Genomic DNA, 21,259 nt, shown 5'->3' with positions numbered 1-21,259 from the left:
CATTTGACCCCAGTACTCTTTCCTGCCATGGCAGGGGGTTGGACTAGATGATCTGCTCAGGTCCCTTCCGACCCTAGAAACTATGAAACTTGTGGTTGGGTTACTATTTTAGGTTAAGTTAACCTGTTAATTGTTTCTTAAATGTAACCTATAGCAAGGGCCTTTGATTCAGAATGGTAGATTACTTGGTTATATTATTACTCTGGATCTACACACTGAGTTAAACTTATGTTTGCTTGCTCACACTCTCTTTCTCTCAAATCAGGCTCTTCTATAGCAAATAGGTATGCTTTGATGAATGAACTGACAAATTACAATGTAATTCTAAAACACCTTGAAATTGTACATTATCTAGAGAGAATACAAGCGTTTTTTTTTGCTTTTAAACTGCATGAAAAGATGTCAAACCTTTCATACCTTTAAAGCAAAAATAACAAAAGAGTAAGAATTTCATCAAGCTTTAATCTAAAGGATAATACCTGTAGTCATTAAAAAGTATTAAAATTTAGGGATTGAAATCTTAGGTAGTAGTGCTGTATAGTTTGGTGAAGAAATATTTTTGTCCGATCTAGTGCTATCTGTGTATCCTTGGTCAGTGTTTTGAGTTACTGATTCTGGTCTTAGTTCATCTTAAAATTAACCTCCCTCAGTCTCTTCTTCTGCCTATCAATCCAGATTGGATTTTGTAGGATCATCATAAAGTGATCTCCCAAGATATGAAGCTTGCATATCTCAGTTGAGAAACATTGAATTCAAAGTGCCTTCCTGCTTTTGTATTAATCTGTATTCCTTAAATGGTGTCATAAAAGGTGGTGTTTGATTTTTAGGATTAAATAAATCTCTTGTGCAGGGTGGTAGGCAATTTATTTTGAACCACATTCTGATGTCAGTGTTTCCCTTGATCAAAGAGATAGCAAATATGCAGGGTCTTGCAAGGTTGTTTCTTTAAGAAGCGAGGTTGATTGTACAAGTCACGCATTTCTTTACTGTGATACTGTTTGTTTATGAAGAATGTACCCCGAGTCATCCCTGAACACAGCAGGAACAAATGGGAAATGTTTTTCTTGGTGCAGACATGCAGACCTATCTTTGTAGCTTGTTCTGCGCCCCAAAGAGCTCTGTTTCTACCGCTGCTTGAGTCTCACACGCTGCTGGTCACAGTTCTCACTCTCTGCTGGCTTTCTGGATGCTTTCTGCTTCTGACACCCCCACATAATATAGGCATCAACTTCAACAAGATCTGTAATTGCTTAGCGATCAGACATGCCTGCTAACAGCTGTTAACACCTTCCAGCACAAAAGCTCTGCCCATCATCCATAGAAAGTCCAAAATGATGATACTATGGGCCCCTCTACATGTTATATCTATTGCACAGTTACTTTGTTAATTGCATAATAAATTAGGCTGGTTGCCTTTGTGCCTATTAAATTGACTATTGCGCCTTAAAAAGGTCCAAGCACCTATATGAAGTTATTGCTCTGAAATGTGTATAATAAACTTTATATCTGGTTTCTGTCCAGCTTTAATGCACATGTAGGCAGACCCACAGCTGGGAGACTGCAACCAATGCAGTCTCCCACTCACAAGGGGTCCGCTCCGGCTGAAGAAATAGCAGCTGCTGTGATCTCCCAGCCATTGCAGTCTCCCAGCTGTGGTTTGCTCCATACCCCTCCCTGCAGCTGGGAGACTTCAACAGTGCTGCTCCTCAGTTGCAGGGGCTGAGTCCTGCAGCTGATGGAGCTCTCAGTCCCTGCTGCATCCCACACCTGGGGAGACTCTTGGTCCTGGCTATGGCCCACTCTGTCCCAACTGGATATGATTTCTGTGGCTGGGAACCCCATCAAGAAAATGGGGTCTTCCAGCCTTGGAAACCTGCTTCTTACCAATTCAGGGGGAGCCCAGGATGTGGCTCCCTCTACAGCGAGACAGTTGGATCTAATACATAATCCCACGGTCATGCCTCTTGCCATGCACATGTGGCATGGCAGGAGGCACGGGTTGAGTGAATCACACAGATCTAATTGCGCCTTTATCTGCACATGCAGAGGGGGCGCCTATGGGTGACCTGCTTCAGTAAGAATGAAAAAAAATTACAAATTTTACAAGCTCAACTATTTGCATAATGTCTTTCTGTTCAGATATTTTCACGTCACCCACCCAAATCAGTTTTATTTACATTTAAATTTCCTTAGGTCTTTTTTCCCCCCTGCCTGATTCCCTTTCAGCCAAAACTTTTCAGCTGGCCTGTGACAAGTGTCTGTTATTATTTCTGTGAAAATCATGACTGACACAAGAGAAGGAAACCAAGCTCAGGGAGGGAGTTTATGCTGAAGTTGCCCTGCACAGATCATCAGGATGAAAGGGAAGTACAAGCTGATTCTTTTGTTTTTGAGTTACCAATCACAGGCCAAGTTTTTCTAGGACCGAACACTCAGTCAACCATGAGAAACTTTTCTACTATAGATAAAGTTTACCCTTCTGCATTTGTTGTCAATCACTTGCTTTAGCATTCTAAGCTTCCTTTACTTTAGAAATACAGGTGTTTCTCTAAAAGTGAAGAGGACAAAATCCTGGTTCAGAATAAATCAAATGAATAACATCCCTTTGAGTCCATGGGAGTAGGTCTCATCCTGCAGGCCTCAGCTCAGAGGAGCACTTGAGATCTCCCCAAAGTTACTGCTGTAACTTGCAAAATCTAAGCTTCACTGCCGATCTTTGTTTTTCTGAAAGTGAAGAAAGCTTTTATGCTGTAAACTAATATATTGCTTTGTTATTTTTTAAGCCAAATATACTCAAATATTACCACCACAAAAGCTGTAAACTTCCTCCTTTCATCTAATACTGCTGTATTTTAATAGCATGTTCTGAAGCTCCATTTATTTGAATGGTTATCCCATCTAAAACGGCTGCTAGAACAGTTGTGCTAGAAACGGACCCAGACCACTGTCCTCAAGTCAGAGCCAAATTTCTTTTCTATGAAATGTTTTATCAGACAATTATTTTGACTTCATAGATGGACATCCACAAGGTTTGAAACAAGATCTGAGGATCCTCAGTTCAGTAGGCTTCAGAAGTGGGAAGGAGCTCATATCCAATTTGTACACAGTAACAGTGAAACAATTTGTAATACTTGGTTAACCATCTCAGCTGCAAGCCAACTTTGCATAGGAGTTCTGTGTAAGATTTCCTAGGGGCTTAATTCTTACTGTCTCTTGCTTAAGCAGAGAGTTTTGGCCCCCAGCTCTGTCAGTGTTTTTTGGTTCCTGAGGAATGAATCTGTAGGCTTTTGTTTTCCAGGACACTTCTGTAAGCTGCAATATTTGGCATGCCATAATTATAATAGCTTAAGCTTCTATGAATTTTCAGGTCCTGGATATTAGGTTAAATTCACTCTAGTGTTTATGCTGTTTAGACCCTGAGAGAGACTCCAAGAACAGAAAATTAACCAGAATGAGGTGACAGAAAACAGTGGAGCCATGCATACCTTTTCACGTGGCAAGCTTATACACCAAGAAATGCCATTTTAGGTTAACCAAAAATATTCACAAATTTGGGTCAAAATCAGCAAAGAATTTAGTTCCCAAAAATGGGGATTATGAAGGCGGGGGGGCGGGGCAGACGGGGAGGGTTTTCTGCTCCTTTCTTGGCTGGAACAGGAGGGCCTAATAACACACTGCATGCATCTATGCTAGACATTTACTACAGAGCTGCCTAATTAGCTCTGCAGTAAAATCTCAGCTTCTACACAAAGCTGCAACTAGGCCTCAGTAAGCAAACTAACTCTGCCATAAGTTAGTACTTGTAAACACAAGTACTATCGTATGGTGCCGTTCTTTAGTGCATAGCAACATGTGTGTAAATGCTGACAGGGCTGGCTGGAGCATGAGGGTACTTCATTGTGGGGTCTGTCTGCCAACTAGCCCCATACTGGAGCACCCTCATGCCTCAGCCAGCCCCCCTGCAACACATTAAACTGGGTTGGAGCAGCCCCGGGTTGGCAGGCTGGCCCCACAGGTCTCCTGCCGGCTGAGTTTATTCTGACCCAGCCCAACGTGGTGCAGTCCTAGACACACATGAACATGTGGCACCTGGGAGCATTAAACTCTGGTGCACTATACACCAGGTTTATTACGTCACATTAATTTAATGTGTAGACATGCCAGCTGTCTCCATGGAAGTGGGGCAGGATCAAAGCAGACTGGGATGCTGGAGGACAATACCGTGGCTTCTCTCAGAAAGGGAAGTTATATAGATGCTCTTCTGGGAGTGATTTAACCATGGTTGTTCTCAGGATATTTTTCTTCTGGAATGGCCATTTTCACTCAGAGAAAAATCCTGAACAGCTATACATTCATGGTTCCTCTTGGGAGAGCAGCAACTGTCCAAGGAGAAACTGAATGTCTGTACATGGTCTTAGTTTGAACACAGATATGACTATTGGATGTCTTATTTTGGAGAATTCCTTTGGCAGGAGGATGCCTAAGGAACTGGAAGCATAAGAACACAAGAATTGCCATTTACTGGGTCAGACCATAGGTCCATCCTGCCCAGTATCCTACGTTACACAATGGCAGAGCATGGATGCTGAAAGAGAGTCAACTGGGTGTGACCAGGTTTTCTTCCCCTGTTCTTCTCTCACTTGCAGTCTTCAGCATTTAAGGCCTAGAACAGTGGTTTCCAAACTGTGGGCTGCGAACCCAAATAGGGACACAACGTTAGTGGATGGGGTCATGATGCAGCACTCTCCCCTGCTCCAGGTCCAGCCAACTAGAGTGCAAAGGCCCAGGGGAAAGACAGCAGGGTGGGGAGCCCCAAGCTCACAGTGGGCAGCCCACATCCTCCCCCCACAAACAAGCTCACTCTGGCCATGCCACCTGCACAGGAAAAAAAGGTGGTTGGGGGGGAGCGCCACTTTCCAGTCTCAGCAGCTGTTGTTCCCTGCAGGCAGCAACTGGGGCTCAGGTGCTGCTGGGGTGGAGGGGCAGGGGGCTGTGGGTCCTGGCTGTGGAGCATCTGGGGAGAGTAGGGGGCTGTGGATTGGGAGTGAGGGGCACTGGCAGGGCCAGGGGGCTATAGGTCAGGAGTGTGGAGCACCTGGAGGGGTTGGGAATGAAGGGTCATGCTGAGGAAATGAGGTCATGTTGAGGAAAAGTTTGGGAAGCACTGGTCTAGGAAGTTTGGATTCAGAGGCTCTATCCTCAACTCCTATGCTCAACAGCTACGGATGCTCCTTTTGTACAAGAATTTGTCCAGGCCCTTTTTGCATGCAGCTAAATTGTCAGCTTCCACAACATCTAGTGGCAATGAGTTCCATACTCTAATTGCACAGTGGGAGAGAAAACTCCCTTTTGTTTTAAACATACTACCTACTAGTTTAATTTTGTGACCCAAAGCGCGTTTTTACACATGTTCCAGGACTGGGGGGTGGTGAGGGGAGGTCACTTTAATTAGAGCATTAAGTCACTATTAAGTCTGGACAGAGGGCTCTTATAATAATGTTTGTTATTGTCTGTGTTTGGCCACAGCTGCAGTTTGGGTGTTCATCTGTGAAGGCTGGCCGCACAGCAACCTTGACTGGTCTAGGACCAATTCAGGAGGGCATTCTCCGAGAGCCACTCTAATTAAAGCGTCTGCAGTGTCTCATGTATCACTGTCCCCGTGCTTCAAAATGGTGGTGGGGCGCTTTAACTTAAGCTCATCAAATGGTGGCAGGGGCACTGTAACTTAAATTCGCCACCATTTTGAAGTGCAGGGACACATATGAGACATGGAGGCTACTGAAGTGCAGTAATTAACATGCTCCAGCAGACTCAATTAATCAGATCTGCTCTGCACTGTAATGACAGTGTTGGAGCAGTCTCCCTGCACATCTGCAGGCACCCCTAGGTCTTATACGGTGCAAAAGAGTAAATAAATGCATATTTACTTTGTTTGCTATGTAGTATTTTGTAAACCTTTATCATGTATTGTCACCCCTTCCCATGTGTCTTTTTTTCTAAACTGAATAGGCTGCTTCAGTCTCCTCATACAGAAGCCCCTTCATACCACTAATCACCCTTGTTGCCCTTCTCTGGATCTTCTCTAGTTCTTCTATATCTTTTTTGAGGTGTGGGGACCAGAAGGCACTTTTAAAGCTACTCTTTTCTGCATTTATATGCAAAATATACATTAAACTTCCTGTGTAACTTTGAGAAACTTTGGGCCCCTCTACACATGCAGGTAAGGATCTAATGCACAATCCACACAATCATGTCTCCTGCCACGCCACATGTGAATCAGATCCTATCATGCTTTGTTGCTAGTGCAGTGGAAGTCCAATCCTGGGTTCCCCCTGTACCAGCAAGAAGCAAGTTCCTGTGTCTGGGAACCCCCTCAGCTGACGGGTCTCCCAGGCATAGGGGCACAGCCTACACATGCAGATTAAAGTTGGATAAAAACCAGCTATAGCGTTATTACACAGTTTCCAGCAATAATTTTATAGTTGGTTGGACCTTTTTAAGGCACCAGAGTTAAATTGAATGTGTAGCCACCCTAAATTTAATTGTGCAGTTAACCAGGTAATTGAGTAATGGATATAACATGTGGGGGGGGGGGGGCCTTTGCTTCAGAAATATAAGTGAAATGTTGAGTTTCTTCATTGTTTTTATTTGAAAGGAAACTGGCTTCAGATTACTACAGCTAACATGCTTACATTGTAACTAAACTTTAATTTAAACACTCATTTAAGTGTGCATATGGTCTTCCTTGATTTTTTGAAGATTGCTCTGCCAGCACAAAATGGAAACAGCTTAAATATAAACCTAGATTTATAATGGTCTTAATTTCTTGCATTAAGAATTGTGAATAATTCTACCGATGAATAAAAAAAGTTCAGAAATAAAATAATTTCTGCTGATGAATAAACTGTCTTAGTGACTGAAGTAGAAAAATCCTGACTAAGAAAAGAGAAAATAGATTTTATATACTTATTTTTTCAGTCTACACAGTGTGTAAGCAATACGGAGTGATTAAGTTGTGAATGCCTTGCTAGGGTTTCTTTTACTGCACCTGGTAACTATACATTTTGGTAGGAAGAGGAATACATCTTTAAATTACTGATGAGTTTCATTCTTCAAAAAACTTAGTACAGTAATGGGAATAAGCTATAATTTGCAAAATAAGGAAACAGTGCATGAAAATTGTTGCTTTAAAACCCATGTTCCTGAGGCTGATCAAGGAACTTTAGTAACTACTGTATTAGGAAGGGGTTGTAGTCTACATCATATTTGCCCATTTTGTTGCACATGCTTGTGCTTGTTTATTACATTTCGCAAGAACTTTCATCGTACCATGCCTTCAGGCAGGAGGTGTTGCATAGTCTGAAGCTCTGTGCTACACTCACAGGTTGTTGAACCAATGTTATAACACCACTTCTTCATTAGATCCTTGGTATGCCAATTTAAGTACATAGGTGGTTGAGACATCGCCACCTTTGCCATGGTTCGTCAGCCCCTGGTGGTAAAGACTCAGCCACTGGAATGTTTGTTTTTTGCGGTCTGGTATTTTCTTTAGCCTCTCGTACCACATCTGTAGTTGTGTAGCCTCAGGTGTGGCATCAAAAAGTTGGTTGCTGTTGAGGAAGCTCCTGCCTGACTTTAGACATTTGTGTGCTGCGAAGTGGTTGTACAGAGGGTGTCTCACATGTTCAGTTTGTCTCGATCTTTCTATCCTGCTTGCCCCTGATGTCCTGATGTCAGGCAGAATGATTCTAGCCAACAGATATATGATGTTTAGGCTGGCAGGCTTCAGACATCCTGTGATGTATCGGCAGCTATCATACAGAATTGGCTAAAGTGTTTAGCACATACAGATCTCTCCCATAAAGGACATGCATACTCAGCATAGGAGAAGCCGACAGCCAGAGCAGTGGTTTGGATGATTGAGGGGCTAGCTCCCCATTTTGAGTTGCTGAGCTTATGCAGTATGTTGTTACGAGTGCTCACCTTTGCTTTTGTCTTCATGATGTATCCTTTGTAGAGAGGATTCAATCAAGGGTGACTCCAAAGTAAACTGGATTTGGACAGTAGGATAGTAGGGTCCCAGACCATATAATGTTGAACTGGCAGTTGGCCTCATGGGGTAGTAGTGATTATTAAAGACATTTGTTCTTTTATATAATTATATCTGGCAACCACAACTAAGCTTTTCTCTATGGGGCCTTAAAATCTGTACACTTACACACTTCATTTTGCAGCTAATGACTGCCGTGTTGTGAATGTTGGTGTGCACTGTTCAAAATGAGGGGAAAGATCCTTGACTACTCGCAAGAAGTTTCGGTAGACTTTTTTTCTAGCCATTGGAGAAGGAAGGGCAGCAAGATGCTTGACCTGTGAAAATTATGTCAATTCATAATATCTAGGGATTAACTTCATTAGCTATTTGGCAAAGCAGGCCATTTGTTTATTGTTAGGTGTATTTTTACAAAAACAAATCACATAAGTCTGCTTTTGCATAGGTACAGCAATGCTGCAGCTTTAGATTTCTGCATCTTCTAGGGCTCTAGGCTATGTTTTCACTGTCAAAAAGGGATGGCCAGGTTAATATAGCTATTTCTGTATACATTCTTAGTGAAGACAAAGCACTTTTATCATAATATAATTGATCAAGGCCAGTCATCTACTCCCCATATCATTTTTAAAGGCTCAGACCCATATATATTCAAACACACTTGTTTTCTGAAAAGTGTCAGAGAAGCATAGAGGTCAACCCAAGAAATTCTTATGGAGTAATTACTAATAATGTATTGCAGAGGATCTGAGAGGCAGGATTTAATACAGCTGATTCTGGCCTTTCTTAAAGACTACAATAAATTCTACTTTAAGTAGGGATTTGTCTGAATGAGAGCATACCTTAAAAATATAGAAACATTACATACTTACAAACTACACCTTAAATAGATATGGTTATTTTTTATAAGAAAAATCTCTTAATTTCACATTTGAGGTTCTCTTTTATAGTATTCACATGTTAGGACCTAAAAAGTCTGGGTACAACATTAATATATATGACTTGGTCAGTAAGATATGGATTTTCTATGACAATCATCATTCATTTTCACAAGGAAATGTAAGATTGGGAAAAGGAAGAGGAGTAAAGGTCAAATTTTGTAATGATGTGTCAGGTGGTATAATTTAGAAATCTTACATCCAACTGATCTCCCTTATGGTCAGCTGATTCCTTTTGACTTGCGTAATACCCATGTATTGATGCATGAAGGGAGTCTTAATTGATATGACTTATACTCCGAAAGAGGTGAAAGCAGGAGTTAGCTTCCGTTAGCATACTTTGTTTTGAACCCTCAGCTTCTCTTGCTGTGTCACAGTTCTCTTCTCTGAGTCTTCAAGATCAGTGTAGAATCGCCTACAACTCATTTAGACTCAGTGAACTGTAAGATGCATGATAAAATGCAAGGTGTAGGGATATAATAAAAATCTGTATTGATATAAGCATATGTTGAATGGAAATCTAGGTTCCTAAATACTAGTTTAAGTACTTTAAAATGTATCTGAATTTGGCCCTAAATATCCCCATTTATTTATCTGCACTCTGTACATTAGATATTTGAATAGGTTTTTATTGGAATATGGTGGAACTTGAAAGGTGACCAAAAAGTTAATATATTAAACATATATAATTCTGAACTGGATTAAGACCACATTAAAAATTAGCAGTATATTGAATTTGTGTTGGCTCTATTTAGTTGCTATTAGCAAATTACAACTGAATAAACTGAATGTTCCACATGAATTAAAAATTTATATAGCATCCCTGTCATCAGTGGACACTTATAAATACAAGCCAACCTGTCCCTCCATCTGTTTGCTTTGAAGAAGTTGGCATTAATTTCCTAAGTTAGTGGATCTCTTCGAAAAAGTAGTTGTAGCTTTGCGATTTCTCTCTCTGTCTTTCTCTTTCTTTCTATATCTTGCTATTCTATGCAGCATGTTCTTCATTGGCTGTTGTTGGTGTCATTAGGTCACTATTAAGTCTGGACAGAGGGCTTTTGTAATAATGTTTATTATTGTCTGTGTTTGGCCACAGCTGCAGTTTGGGTTTTCATGCTGTTCCCATCTGTGAAGGTTGGCTGCACAGCAACCTTGACTGGTCCAGGACCAATTCTGCAGGGCCCATATGTAGCATGGTAGGTCAAAACCAAGAGGACAAATGTTTAAGTCAGTGATTAGAAGCTTAGTTATTATCACTGATGAAGGCCCCTCCCACATATTTCCAGAGACATGTCCCAGGGCAGTGTATTGGACCCCAGAGAGTGTCTTTATGTGATAGTCAAACGTGCTGCAGGAGGCTGAAAGATCTTCATATATAATGGCTGGCAGCTCAGAATCAGCATGGATTTTCTCCATCATTGTCGCATATTAATAATTTATGTTTAGGGGTGCTATGTTGCTAAACACCATGGTGAAAGGGGGAGCCCCAAGGTTTATGAACACATGGGTGAGCATATTTGGGCACTAACTAGCTTGTGTGTATAACTGGTGTTTGTGTTGAGTGGCACCTGCCTGGGACTCAGTAGTCTGTAGTTGAATAGCAAATAGTGAATGCTATTTAAGAAGGTGTACAGTGACACCCCAGTTGAGCCAGCTAATTTACTCTACAGATTACCGGTATTACATGTGCTGATTTTAGCATTTTGTTACTTTGCTTCTGAAAGGTTGGAGTCCAGTCCAGGGTCATACCAGCTCCAGCTCATGTCTCTTAAATGATGCATTCAGTTCTTGGGTAGAGAGAGGTTTTTGAAGATAGAATATACTTGTTGCTGTTTTGGTCACAGTGTGTGGAAGTCGCCAGTTGCTATAGTATTTGACCAGATTGTCCATGTTGCCATTCAGGTCAGCGGTTCCTAGGTCATGACCCCAAATGGGGTCACAACATCTGTGAATGGGGTCACTCTCCTGCTCCAGGTCCTCCCACCTGCTGGGCAGCAGAGAAGGACAATGGGATGGGGAGGCCCAAGCCCACAGCGAGTCACCAGCATCTTCCCCCCCATATGAGCTCTGCTTTGGCCACAGGGGAGGGGGCGGGGGGGGGAGTCAGGCTCTGTGCTCTGGCCTCAGCAGCAGCCAGGGCTCAGGAGTTGCTGGGGGGGTGGGGTGCAGGAGGCTGCAGGCCTTAGCCCTGGGGCCCCTGGGGAGAGCTGTGGGTCAGGAGTGAGAGGCACCTGGGGAGGGGTGGGGGGCTGCAAGTTGGGAGTGAGGAAATGGGGTCACGCTGAGAAAAGGTTTGGGAAGCATTTCTCTGGGTCATAAAATGTCTGAGCATGGTTGCTGAAGCAAATGTCATCTGTGTGAATGAACTTTTGTGAGTGGATAAAAATGTGAGTGCATTTTTAGCGAAGATGAAATAATATTGCAAGCATGCAGGTCTGAGTGGAGGCAATTTTTCTTTTCCATGTATTGTATTTTCTCACATCACACCCAAAATAAAAAAGTGCAACTTGGTTTTGAAAGGCAGAATGTAAGACAACAAAAAAAGGTTCTTCCAGAGTCGGGGTTGACTGTGGGACAGAGTAAGTCCCTCTAGGAACTTTCTGTGTCCCCGGGCTGTGGCATCCCAGGAGACGATCTAGGAGAGACGGCAGGAACTTCCTGCCACACCAGGAAATTCAAGTAGTAGTTCAAGATACTGATAGCGGTTCACTTGCTCTTTAAGGCACAAGCTACTGTGCTCAGCTAATAACCATAGTTTCGAGAGGATTAACACAGGACTGTGCCCCTTCAGCTTCCTGAGCCCATCAAGTGGCAGCTATCTTGGCAGCTTCATGACATGCAGTTCTTCCAGGTGTGCTTCTTTTCCAGTGAAGATAACAGCTTTCCCATTTAACAGATGAACCCCAACTTTGGCAGGCTGATTTTGGGGAGGGAAGTTCAAAATAATATTTTGCCCCTATGTATGGCCCAAACTGCCTGTTGTGAAGGAACAGTTCAGTAGCGTTAGCCAACCGTTTTAAAAGAACTCTTAATTACTTGAGAAAAACTATGGTGCCAGAGAGAGAGAGAAACCAAGATGCCAGACTGTATCATAAGCTACAGTCAAATTCAGAAGCACCACTCCAGCCTTGAGTTTTTTGCTCAGTGCTAGACCTTGATTGTAAGTGCAGTGGCTTCAGAGAAATCTAGCTTGCTCAACACAGTATCATCCACCTCTGGAGACGGGCATGGAAGAGTAAGATGCTCCAGGACCTTGGAAGAAATAAAGTCAGTAGCAATATAAGTTGGTAGTTCACTGGATTGTATAAGTCTTTCCTAATTCTAGCAGGAATCTGATCTTTGACTGATATCAAGTCATTGGTAATTTACTTTCCCTGATATCATACGTGAAAAATTAGGCAAGACAAAAGGAACCTGATGGATGGAGTTGATTCAGGGATTCTGGAAATACACTGTATGGCAGCATTGGGGTTTCACTATTCAGGTCAGTGACTGAGGTTCTGAGGGATTCCTGCTCACAGAACTATCACAGTCATGTCAGGGTTTTTAGCATCAAGTTAACTTTAAACCCAGACATTCACACTTTATTTATATCCTCTCAGTGCCTGGTTTGGTAAGTGGGGATAGCTGCGTGTATAAAGGGTTTGGTGAATATGTAAGGTCCCAGGCAACTATCATTAGCACTAATGCTTTTGACATCCATGTGTTTAGACTAAAACTGTTTTCAAGCAAATACTTAGAGCAGAAGATATTTTTAAAATGTTTTTCTTTTCTTTTCAATTCTAATCAAGTCACTTGTCAACTTTTTAAACAGATTTATTTTCATATTGTTGTGACAAAACAACAAAACCTGGAGGCACTAAGCTTTACATGTTGTGCTGAAGTTTTTGTTGCTTGTATTTCTTTGCTGAAACAGTTATATAGGGCTAAAGGACATAACAATTCTCTGTCACTGAGTATAAGCTAAATGTTTGTTTAGCAGCAGTGGTCATTTTATTGAACTGCTGGAGCAAAGCCGTGTATTAATGTTGATTGGGAACAGGAAGAATTCATCCTCCCTCCCTTTGCCTCCCACACAAAGAGATTTAGCCTTAGAACAACTATGTGAGAGTTGGGAGAGAATGCAATTATTATGAAAGTGAGACTTTAGAGTAAAGGGGAAGATAAAAAAAATTGGGGGACAGTCCTAATCAATTATACTTATTAGTTTTGTCCAAAATTTCTCAAGGGAGTATACATTTATAAACTGACACATGACTGAGATGAGAGGACAGGCAAAATGAAACCAGATTCTATCAAATGACATGAAGAAAGGCAAATGACATCAAAGTTTAATTTAAGCACTTAAAACATATATAGTAATGTTAGGTGACTCAGAGTGTTAATTCACACATTCTTGAAACTTAAGGATGTGTTTCTCACGGGAAGTCAGTTCAGCAATAAGAATGTTCTGGGGCTGATACAGAACCTTTGATTTGCACAGCCCTAAAAAGTTGTAAATATATTGTTTCATTTTTGTTAGGGATAATAAGCACTCTGAACTCAATCAAAATTTAATTTAGTCCGGAGTGCAGCAAGCAAACCTCTGTAGTCACACCAGCCAAAATGAGCATATTACCCAGTGCCTTATCATTCCATGTTTTCAGTTTTTATTTTCCATGTTTTATGTTCCATGTTTTCAGTTTTTATTTTCAAAATAAAATCCAGTAATTTTTCTGGGTTTTCCAAGCATAAAAACCAGGTTGAAATCGGCATAAAAGGAAGAAAAAAAAATCAGTTTAAATCAGGGAAAATAGTAGTACATTCCTGTGCCAGTGATTGGGGGTGGGGCAGGCGCTGCCTTTGGATCTGGTGCTCAGGGTGGGTGGCAGTCTGCTCTTGTTCAGTGCACAGATCCGGGGGCACGTGCCCTCTGAGAAGACCCCAGCACAGCTCCCCAGCCTGTGGCCCAACTAGGGTGCATGTAGCAGCAAGAACCACAACCGCCCACCCTTCACCCACTGATTTACAGTTCCCTCCACAGTTGGGGTCTGCCATTCCCAGGGCCGCTGCAGCAGGGGCTGAGGTGAGTGGAAACAAGTGAAGCCTTGGGGGATGCAGGGTACAGCGCAGCTTGTCCATCCTTATGCTATCCCCTGCTGCAGTGGCCCTAGGAGCAGCCAACATCAGGTGCCTGCAGCTGCTGGGCTGTGCTGTGCCCCAAGCCCCCCGAGGCTCCACTTGTCCCCCCAGGGCTGTGCAATGCCATGGTGCAGGCAGCTGGCGTTGGCTGCTTCTGGCAGAGATGACCCGAGCAGGGTGCAAGGCCTAAGGCAAATCAGCCTGTGCAAGGCCCTGCCTCTGGACACAAGGAAGCCAGCAGCAGATTCAGCAGTGGGGGGCGGGGTGCCAAGTGGCCAAATGGGAAGCCAGCAGCAGCATGGAGTCACCGCAGCCACTCCACCCAATTCTGTGGTGCCCCCAAAGTGTGGGGCCCGGGGCAATTGCCCTGATTTGCCTTCCCCCCCAACCCCCCCTAGGAATAGCCCTGGCTTCCAGGACTGCTGCAGCAGGGGCTGGGGGGTGTGGGAACAAACTTAGCCCCGGGGGCACAGGGCATGGTGCAGCTTGTCCCTGCTATGAATGCCCCTAGGCTATCAGACAGTTGGTTTTGTAACCTAGTTCTCAAACCTAGTTATTAGTTTAATTGGACTTGTCCCTAAATATGCATTGTATTCTCACAGAATATGGATAATAAATGAATAATAACCATAATGAATAATAACTATAACCAAATGAATAATAATCATAACAGACTGTGATCTTTTCTGGAAACCTGCCATGGCATTGACTTACCATCTTAGGCATTGGTTGTGGTGGTACTTTGTGATGGTACCTGTTCAGAAACTTCTAATTACATAGTTGTAACCATGTTACCTGTTGCTTTTTGCTTGAAACACTTCAGGTAATAAGTAGGGACCTAACAAAATTGAAATTTTGGAGATTTTGTGAAATCTAGCAGTGCCCATGAAAGCAGGCAATGCCCACAAAATCTGCAAAGGGGGAGGGAAAGAAAATCACTGAAAATAAAATACTGGCTCCTTAGAGGGAGCCAGCAGTCTTCAGGGTGCTGCAGCAGCCCACTGAGGTAGCAAAGAGGGGAGGGAGGGCTCCCTGCTCTAAGGGCTGCCGGCAAGATGCCCCTACCCTTGCCCCTCGCCACTGATTTGGCTGTGAGGGCTGTCTGTCATATGGACCTGCCCCTCTCCAATTAGCAGTGGGGGATGGGGCCGCATGGCAGACAGCCCTTGTAGCCAGTCAGCGGTGAGGGACAGGGCCACTGGGCTCCCTCGGCCAATAGGAGGCTTTGGGGGTGGTGGGGTGCTGCACTCTGACCATGAAATGGCTGCCAGACCCCTTGGATCAGTACAAGATATAAAGAAAATGGTCTGTATTGGAAATCAGCCTGAAGTGGCTGATAATTTGGCTGATAAATGCCTGTGCATGCATGCAGCGACAGTGCAGCACCAGGCAGTGAGGAGCAGAGTTTAGCTGTATGCAGCTGGTAAGTCTGTTGTGGTGGAAGGGGAGGGGGGAGGGAAGGGGCAGGCGCTACCCAGCTGGGGCAGGAGTGGGACGGAGCTGCGGCTCATGGGGGGGAGCAGCTCCCGCCACTGTGCGCACCCCAGGAGGGCACCAGGGAAAGAGAGCTTGTGTCCCTGGATCTGCACAGGGCAGCCAGGCTGCAGACTGGAGCCAGGGCTGTGCCTGGCTCTTCTCGGCAGGGGGGCTACGGAGGGGACTGCAGCCACCCCAGATTTCATTGTAGCCCCCTGTAGCACACGTCCCAGTGCCGCCACCACTGACTCAGTACAGGCCCAGCTCTTCCCAGTGTCTGGGTGGAGGCGGGGGGTTAAATTGGGACTTTGGCTGGCAGTAGTGGTGCTGGGAGTGACACTACAGGGGGCCTATGGCAAAATTAAGGGTGGCTGCAGCCCCCCACCTAGCGCCCCCACCAAGAAGAGCCCAGCGCAGCTCCAGCTCCAGCCTGCAGCTTCTGCCCCCCTGCCCCCCCCACAGATCGGGATGCACATGCCCCTCCCCCTGTGCCCTCCCCGGTTGCAAGCAGCAGCAGGAACCCTTCCCCTCCCCCCAACGAGCAGCAGCTCTGTCCCATACCTGCCCTGGCTGGGCAGCACCTACCCCTGCCCCCTCCCTCCCTCACTGCAGGAGGAGTTGATCTGATCCCCCCGTGCCCCTTCCTTCCCCCCTCACCTACCACAACAGACTTACCAGCTGCACACAGCTGTATTGGAAATCAGATCAATATCAGCACGTATGCCTCCTTAATATTGGCTGTGGGCCACCAAAATCTCTTTCAGTGCACCCCTAAAATAAGATGTTGCAATGTTTCAGGTTTTGCTGATGCTATATTTGCATGCTGTTGTCTAATCGTTCTGTGCTCTTCTGTTAAGATGATGTGTGATCTATGCAAGTGCTTTCCCCCCAGCATGTACACACAGAAGTGTGTTTCAGTGGAGTAGTAGTCCAGGTACCCAATGAGATTGAGGGATTCTGTTGTACTGATGGCCTTACACTTCTGCCTTTAAACTCAAGTTCATTACATGTCTTAGACTACAAACCTTCTTTATTGTTTTGTAAGCCCTTCAAGTTTCTCTAGATATTTATACAGTGCCCAGCACAGTGGAACCCAAGTTTTGTTTAAGCTACCTGAGCATTGCCAAACTATAAATATTACATACTAATGAGAAATAGGTCACCGTCTGTTAACAGACACATATTGGCTTTGTTGTAGTGTAAATAAAAAAATAAGGCATCCATGGGACCACCTTGCAATTTTTTCATTGTTTTGTATCTTAACTGTAGCTTTATTAACATGGATGCTTAAAGAAGAGTATTAAAGAAAATCTTTAGTTCAACTGTATAACGTGAAGCTGATCTTAGCTTGGCTACATAGGAACAATCTCCTAAAATGTCAAATCTTGATTGCTATTTACCCAAGCTGGACCAGACTTTTATTTAAAGTGATAAATTTAAAGTAGGATACTCGATTACTTTCACTTTGACCCTTCACTTTTCCTTGTGTCTATTACAGTCATTAAAATAAATAAATAAAAGCCCTGAAACTGAAAATACTAACCCTGCAGGCTGGTACAATAGATTCTTTTCTTCATAATGTTTTTCTCCCCTTTGCTGAAGAAACCACTTGTTTGCAATTTCTTGGTTTTTTTAGCTGATAATTTTTTACAAATGCTTTTACTTTTCCTGTTAGTTTATTTTGCTTTTTTAGAGAGATTCAATTGGAATCATGGCAAAAGAAGTACTGTTCTAGTTTGTTTTATTCACCATCCTATTCCCAGAATTGCATTGTTCAGTCCCACATGGGAAAGACCTGTGTCTCATACAAATTACTGGTCCCTTTCTGGGTCTTTGTAACCTTCCTGAAATTGTTGGAAAGATGCCTTTTCTCTGCAAAGGCAGAAGGAGGCATTGCACCAGACAGGCTGGCCCCAGAAATTTTATGGCTCTTTAATATCTGATTTGAGCAGTGATTATTAGGCAAGGTTGCTCCAGCTACTACTTTGAATCCATTGGATCAGATCACAGCAGTATAAATGGTTATGAATCAAGACTTATACTAATTAAACTAAGAACAGTGTATTTCCCATAACTTTGTTTACATCCAAAATTTCCTTACCAATTCACTCTAAACTGATATATGGCATTCTTGTCTTGATCCATTAGCATATACCAAGGAGTCGGTACCAATTTAACTAAATAATTTTCTAAACTGACAAAGTTAAATTGGTGCAAAGTGTGTTTATAGACAAGATACTTGACTAGGTTTTCACAGAACCTTGGTAGATGTTTTTTGGAAGTGCTATTTTATTATTGAGAACATTGACCAGACTTGAAAAGTCTAAAACTGGCAAACAGTGTATGAAGTAATAAATTATAAATTCAGTGAAAAGAAAATAACAAAGTTATAAGGCGTGCCAGGAGAAAAAAATGGGAAATAAACTTATGAAGGTATGGAACCTGTAGAAAAGCAAATGATCACATGCTTTTTTGATATTTAATTCTCTGTACATTTCCTTCCGTTTCATTCTTTTCAGTGTTAAACAGTTTTGTTAGGAGAAATTTCAGATGATGTGTAGAAATTCACTATTATTTTCTATTTACTTGAAAAAAGCAGGTTGTGCCCCCAAAGTTGTTATACTTGACTTCCACTGCCATTTGTTTGCCTTTTGTCTAAATCTATATGTAAACTCCTCAGGGCGGCAGCTGGTTTTGTTTTTTTTTCCTTCAGGGTTGCGCAGTTCTCAGCACATGGATTTTGAATGCTTGTTTGTGGTGCAGTAATAAAAATAGTAATGGGTACTGGGCAGAGAAATGTTGTAATTCTTCATACCACTTCCTGCTCTCTTTCTTTGAAACTCTAAAATAATATTGCATCAATTTGAAATACTTTTGACAGATCAATAATACTTTGAAATCAGTGGCAAGCTTTAAACTACCTGTTTCATATAAAGCAGGATAGAATTTTTCAGTTTAACCCTCTTCCCGACAAACATAGGCCCATGCATGCAGAAGATTATTACTTAACATCTGTTTTAGCCACAGTAGTTTCCACCAAGTATGTTGTTTTACTTTTTAGTGTTTAAGCATTACTTTGAAGCTGTTGCGCTAATTGTGAACTTGGGCTGAGTCTGTGCATAAATGACTCTAGCAATCTCAGCATGTTAAGATCATGACTGTTAGATTAATGTATGGAGGGTATTAGTTCTGTGCTGGTGTACTGCATTAGTAGCTATGTAACTTTAATCAAATGCACTGCTTCCTTTGTCTCTGCATAATGGCATTTACTAGAGGTCATATGGACTGCTGAGAAAAATGAAATAGCATCTTCATATTTTATCTGTGGCTTAAAAATAATAAGATAATGAAATCATTCTCCTCTTATCATGTATTTTATTATGGTTTGTGGATCATTTCCAGAAAACCAGCTGTAGTTGTAGACTTTTAAGTTGGTCATTAAAGTACACTGGGTGTATACCAGGGATGTTGTGATGAACAGTTGGAGTGATCAGAACAGGTACTGTACAAACCAACAGTGAACGTTAAACAAATCAGACATTAAAATTAAGGCATACATAGAGATCAACCAATAAAAAGAACTGTATTGCATATGCTAATGTCCTGCTTTCCCTCCCTTTTCCTTCACAGAACCTGAAGAAAGTGTTTGTGGAGTTCAGTCACCAAGAGCTGTACGAGTTCTATAATAAGGTCTGTTGACTTTATGGTTACAATTTTGTAATATATTGTATTCACTTTTATTTCACACTTGTAAATTGTCTTATTAAATACGCTTGCATCCCTGTTTTCCTCTATTACTAGGAACTTGCTAGCACTAAACTTTCCTTGTAAACACCTTCTGCTTCTCAGTAGGAAGCATTGCCTATGTGAATCAAATCTGAAAGAAAAGGGAAACTGCTTTAATTAAAACCACTGGGTTTGTTAGAACTCATCAAAAGCATTTTGAAAAAGAGTATGTGTGTACAATGTTCAGATACATTTGTATATATGTCAGTGTACATTTGGTCACTCTTAAAATATACTTGATAATGTAACAAGGGGGGCGGGGGCTAAGGACGAACAGTAAGGAACTCCTTGAATGTGTTTTGTTGTCATCCCAAATACTAGGCTCATAATCCAGTAAGAATGAACTCTGTTATTTTTTTACCTTGTTATTATGCATTGGAAATTCACAGCAAAACAGCTGTGCCTATTAAAAAAAAGGAGTATTTAGACAACTGTTTCTTTAAAATCTGAATATTTAAATTGCTGCAATGAATTCTAATAGCTTCATGTAAAAACAAATATTCATGAGTGGTGGATTTTTTGTATTGCAACACGAATAGATTTAATATGTATGGTTGCAGACAGTGTTATTTCTCTTCTGTTTGCATGTTTCTAAACAATATTTTATACAAATTCTTTTTTCCCCTTTTTGTTCCTTAAATAGCTGGAGACCATACAAGCACAGCTGGATTCCCTTACGTGATGTTTTTGAAGACCTGTTTCTCCATTGCACTCCTGCCACCTCATTATTTTGAATTGAAGATAGATTGCCAAGCTGTGTTTGCTAAAGGATTCAGTGGGTTGTTTCCTGTAAAATTATATAGCTTATCTCCTCTTGGACCAGTAACATTACCCAAGGGAGCTCATTGTTAAGAGTTCTGAGGGTTCTAATTGACTTTCCCTTGTTTTCTAAGCCAACAGCATTTGTTAACAGTCCTACTTGAGAAGGAAAGACAATAGCATACTGTTTTACAGGTTTTATGCCATATCACCTGTGTTGTTTAATTCATTACATGTCTGATGATAATTTGCATACTACAGAGGGACCAGGGATAAAATCTGCACCCATGTTGTCATTACAGAACTTTAGTAGTAACAGTAATAGTTAAAAAAAAACAAAAACAAAAAAACCCAAAAACATAACCAAGTTTCCATCCCTGTAAATTTGCCCCCCAAATGTCAAACCTTTATTACAGATCGCTCAAAATAAATCTATAAAAATAAGTTGTTTCTGCTTGGACCATTTAATATTTTAGTTTATGATTTATAAAGAATAAAAATAATGTTCCTGATCTGCATGTTCACTCTTGACAGTGGGGATATATAGTGCTAAGCACTGTGGTTGTTTAAAAAAAAAAAAGAAGAAGAAGAATTATGGTGTACAACAAGGAGTATAGAGAGCACACAGTAAATAAAGAGCCAGTCAGATAATCAGATTCATGGAAGCCCTTCATTTTTCGTTCCTAATAGTATTCACTTTTATTAGTATAACTAAAGATAAGAAATCAATAATGTAAATTGTCTCAAAGTGTAAGTTAGTAAAGTTTTCATAGATTTATTCCAGATGAACTGAAATTGGTGAGTACTAGTTAGTGTGAGAAGTCTACCAGTCCTCTTAGTGCTTGTTTGTTGTCTGTCAATGACTCTACCTCAATAATGGGCATATTAAGTGAATTTTTCACTCCGGGCTAAGAAAGAAAATAAATAGAAAGTGAAAGGAAATAAATATTTAAGATGTTAACATACCTCTTTTGTACCTGAGGGATTCTCTGTACAAGGCTTTGCACTTTCATTTGCAGATCCTTCAAAGGACTTGGTTAACACCTCATTCTAATGCAGAATTCAGGCAGGAAGTTTCTCTTGAATTCTCAGTTTCTCGATGATACAACTTAAGCATCACCAAACACATATT

At 41.9% G+C, this 21,259-nt stretch overlaps 1 protein-coding gene across 1 annotated transcript in view; it reads left to right on the top strand.

Moving 5' to 3' along the window:
* COMMD10 (COMM domain containing 10) overlaps nt 1–20,569 on the top strand; it is a 207,889-nt gene extending 187,320 nt beyond the window's left edge. The window contains exons 5-6 of the mRNA XM_019555292.1: nt 19,213–19,272; nt 20,012–20,569. Coding sequence (XP_019410837.1) covers nt 19,213–19,272; nt 20,012–20,050 — 99 coding nt within the window. The 3' untranslated portion in view covers nt 20,051–20,569. The remainder of the gene's footprint in view (nt 1–19,212; nt 19,273–20,011) is intronic.
* Nucleotides 20,570–21,259: the final 690 nt, after the last annotated feature.

Source organism: Crocodylus porosus, unplaced genomic scaffold, assembly GCF_001723895.1.
Source record: "Crocodylus porosus isolate Cpor-Errol unplaced genomic scaffold, CroPor_comp1, whole genome shotgun sequence".
NCBI classification, from domain to species: domain Eukaryota; kingdom Metazoa; phylum Chordata; order Crocodylia; family Crocodylidae; genus Crocodylus; species Crocodylus porosus.
Note: the sequence above shows the minus strand (reverse complement) of the source record. Positions and strands in the feature narration are given on the sequence as shown.